We start from the raw sequence: 2,077 nt of genomic DNA, 5'->3' as shown, positions 1-2,077 counted from the left end.
ATATATATATATATATATATATATATATATATATATATACCAACCAAATCAGTTATTTGTGCTGAATCAGAACTTCCCATCGTAACATCAAAACCATCAAGTGTGCCCTTACGGACCCACAGCTTGTCAAATTTTATGATAGATTTTTCTGGCAGCCAACACGACATTAATCTCTTCCCCGGTAAGACCAGCTTTGTTATGAGCTAGCCAGAGTGCCGTATTAACTACTATTGGGTTGATGGAGGAATAGAAACTATACATATATGCCAATGGCACGTAAAAAACATCTTTCAAGTGTTGGGCCTTGCAGGTAATGTGGCTGTTGCTGGTGTTGCAGACCAGCAACCGTCCCAGTGGCACATAAAAACATTTTCAAGTGCTGGGCCTCATGGAGGCAATGACAAATAATGGAGACCTTTGGCAATATGCCGTGCATGAGAGGGAAGATCCATCAAGCCAAGTGAAATCATAGTCATGGCAGATATTGATGTCATGCATCTAGCACCCGTACTTGTGGAATGTAAAAGCACCTGTTACACTCTCGTAGTGGTTAGGCATTAGGAAGAACATCCAGCCATAGAAATTGTGCCAAATCAGACTGGAATCTGGTGCAGCCACTCAGCCTACCAGCCCTTATTAAACCATCCAACCCATGCCAGCATGGACAATGGATGTTAAATGATGATGATATCTCAAAAGTTGACAGTCTATGTCTATCCGCTTTGTCCAATGTATTGAGTTTTATATCACATGTAAAAAATACTCTTATATTATGATGTATATATATATATATATATATATATATATATATATATCTTCTGTGCTATTTGATAATTCTGACTTCAAATATTGATGGAATAAGTAGCACTAAAATTAGTGGCATATTAATTTTTTTTAATTTAGAGATTTTAATTGTATTTTTTTTATGCTGAGCAGCTAGAAAGGGTTTGTTTTTTTTTAGTCTGACAGCACAGTTTGGAAGCATTGTATAAAATTTGGCCAGTTTTATATTCATTTCATTAATAGACAGCTATTGAAGTTGCTATCTCTTTCTCACATTGATGAAAGCATTTCCCCTAAAGAAGATAATTATATGGTGCAAGTTCTGTTATTTATTTGAATGACTATATTAACCTTTTGATATTTATATTTGTTGAATTTTTTGTATGATATGCTATGTCATCCATTGATTTGTTACATTTTATCTAAAATGTCATTTAATCTGCTTATTCTCTTATAGTGCCCGGCCTGGTGTGAGTAGCTGCAGATGTAGTTGGTATGGCCGAGGATATTGTCAACTTGAATGTTGGTGGCACACATTACTCCACAACGCGCTCGACGCTTTGTCAATATGCCGATTCCATGCTTGGGACAATGTTCAGCGGGTCATACCCAACAACAATTGACAAAAGTGGATTTTATTTCATTGATAGGGATGGATTCATGTTCCGTTATATCTTGAATTTTCTTCGGTCTAAGAAGCTTTCCCTTCCAATGGACTTCAAGGAGTATGACTTGCTGCTGACTGAGGCAGATTTCTATCAAATCAAACCTTTAATTCAAGACTTGTGTAAATTACGAGATGACCTTGCTGACAAAAGTGGTGGCGTCTTTCTTGAAATAATTGAAGTACGAACTGGATCTACAGCAACTATGCCCACAAATAATTCTCGGGTCAAAACTATTTTGTCTGGGCGTAAAGATATGATTATCTCCTTGCCATCAAATCTCATTGGCAAGGAAGCCTTGGAGAAATTACAGACTAAAAATGGATTGGAATTTGCTGAGATTGAGCTTAATGGGAGCAATATCCGCCTGCGTCTTGGAGAATATCTAAAAAATTGTGGCTGGGAAATGGTGGACTCTCAACTATCTTCTTCATCAGGCTATGATGCTAAAGCCTTAATAAGTAGTCTAATTATAGAGCAGAGCTATCGGGATCGGTGGTGTCTGTTCTCTCGACGAAAATCTCAGGCATTTTCACATACTTCATTGAACTGAAAGAGCTAAAAGAAAGAGTCTTTAAAATTTCTCCACTTTTATTTTACCCCTACTTTATATATATATATATATATAT

The 2,077-nt window shown here is 36.5% G+C and overlaps 1 protein-coding gene and 1 long non-coding RNA gene across 5 annotated transcripts in view; one reads left to right on the top strand and one right to left on the bottom strand.

The window, feature by feature from the left end:
• The window catches only part of LOC128248147 (uncharacterized), an 84,633-nt gene that overhangs the window by 51,374 nt on the left and 31,182 nt on the right, over window positions 1-2,077 (bottom strand). The gene's annotated exons all lie outside the window — the stretch shown is intronic.
• Window positions 1-2,077, top strand: part of LOC106867597 (BTB/POZ domain-containing protein KCTD21-like) — a 25,654-nt gene that overhangs the window by 10,751 nt on the left and 12,826 nt on the right. For 2 of the 4 annotated variants that reach the window (XM_052968825.1, XM_052968824.1), the window contains one exon: window positions 1,241-2,071. The exons of the other annotated variants lie outside the window; for them this stretch is intronic. In XM_052968825.1, the coding sequence (XP_052824785.1) occupies window positions 1,279-2,001 (723 nt within the window). In that variant the 5' untranslated portion in view covers window positions 1,241-1,278 and the 3' untranslated portion in view covers window positions 2,002-2,071. Of the gene's footprint in view, window positions 1-1,240; window positions 2,072-2,077 lie in introns of those variants that run through there. 4 annotated transcript variants of the gene reach the window in all.

This window comes from Octopus bimaculoides, chromosome 6 (genome assembly GCF_001194135.2).
Source record: "Octopus bimaculoides isolate UCB-OBI-ISO-001 chromosome 6, ASM119413v2, whole genome shotgun sequence".
Lineage (NCBI taxonomy): Eukaryota > Metazoa > Mollusca > Cephalopoda > Octopoda > Octopodidae > Octopus > Octopus bimaculoides.
This window is presented reverse-complemented; position numbering and strand designations above follow the sequence as displayed.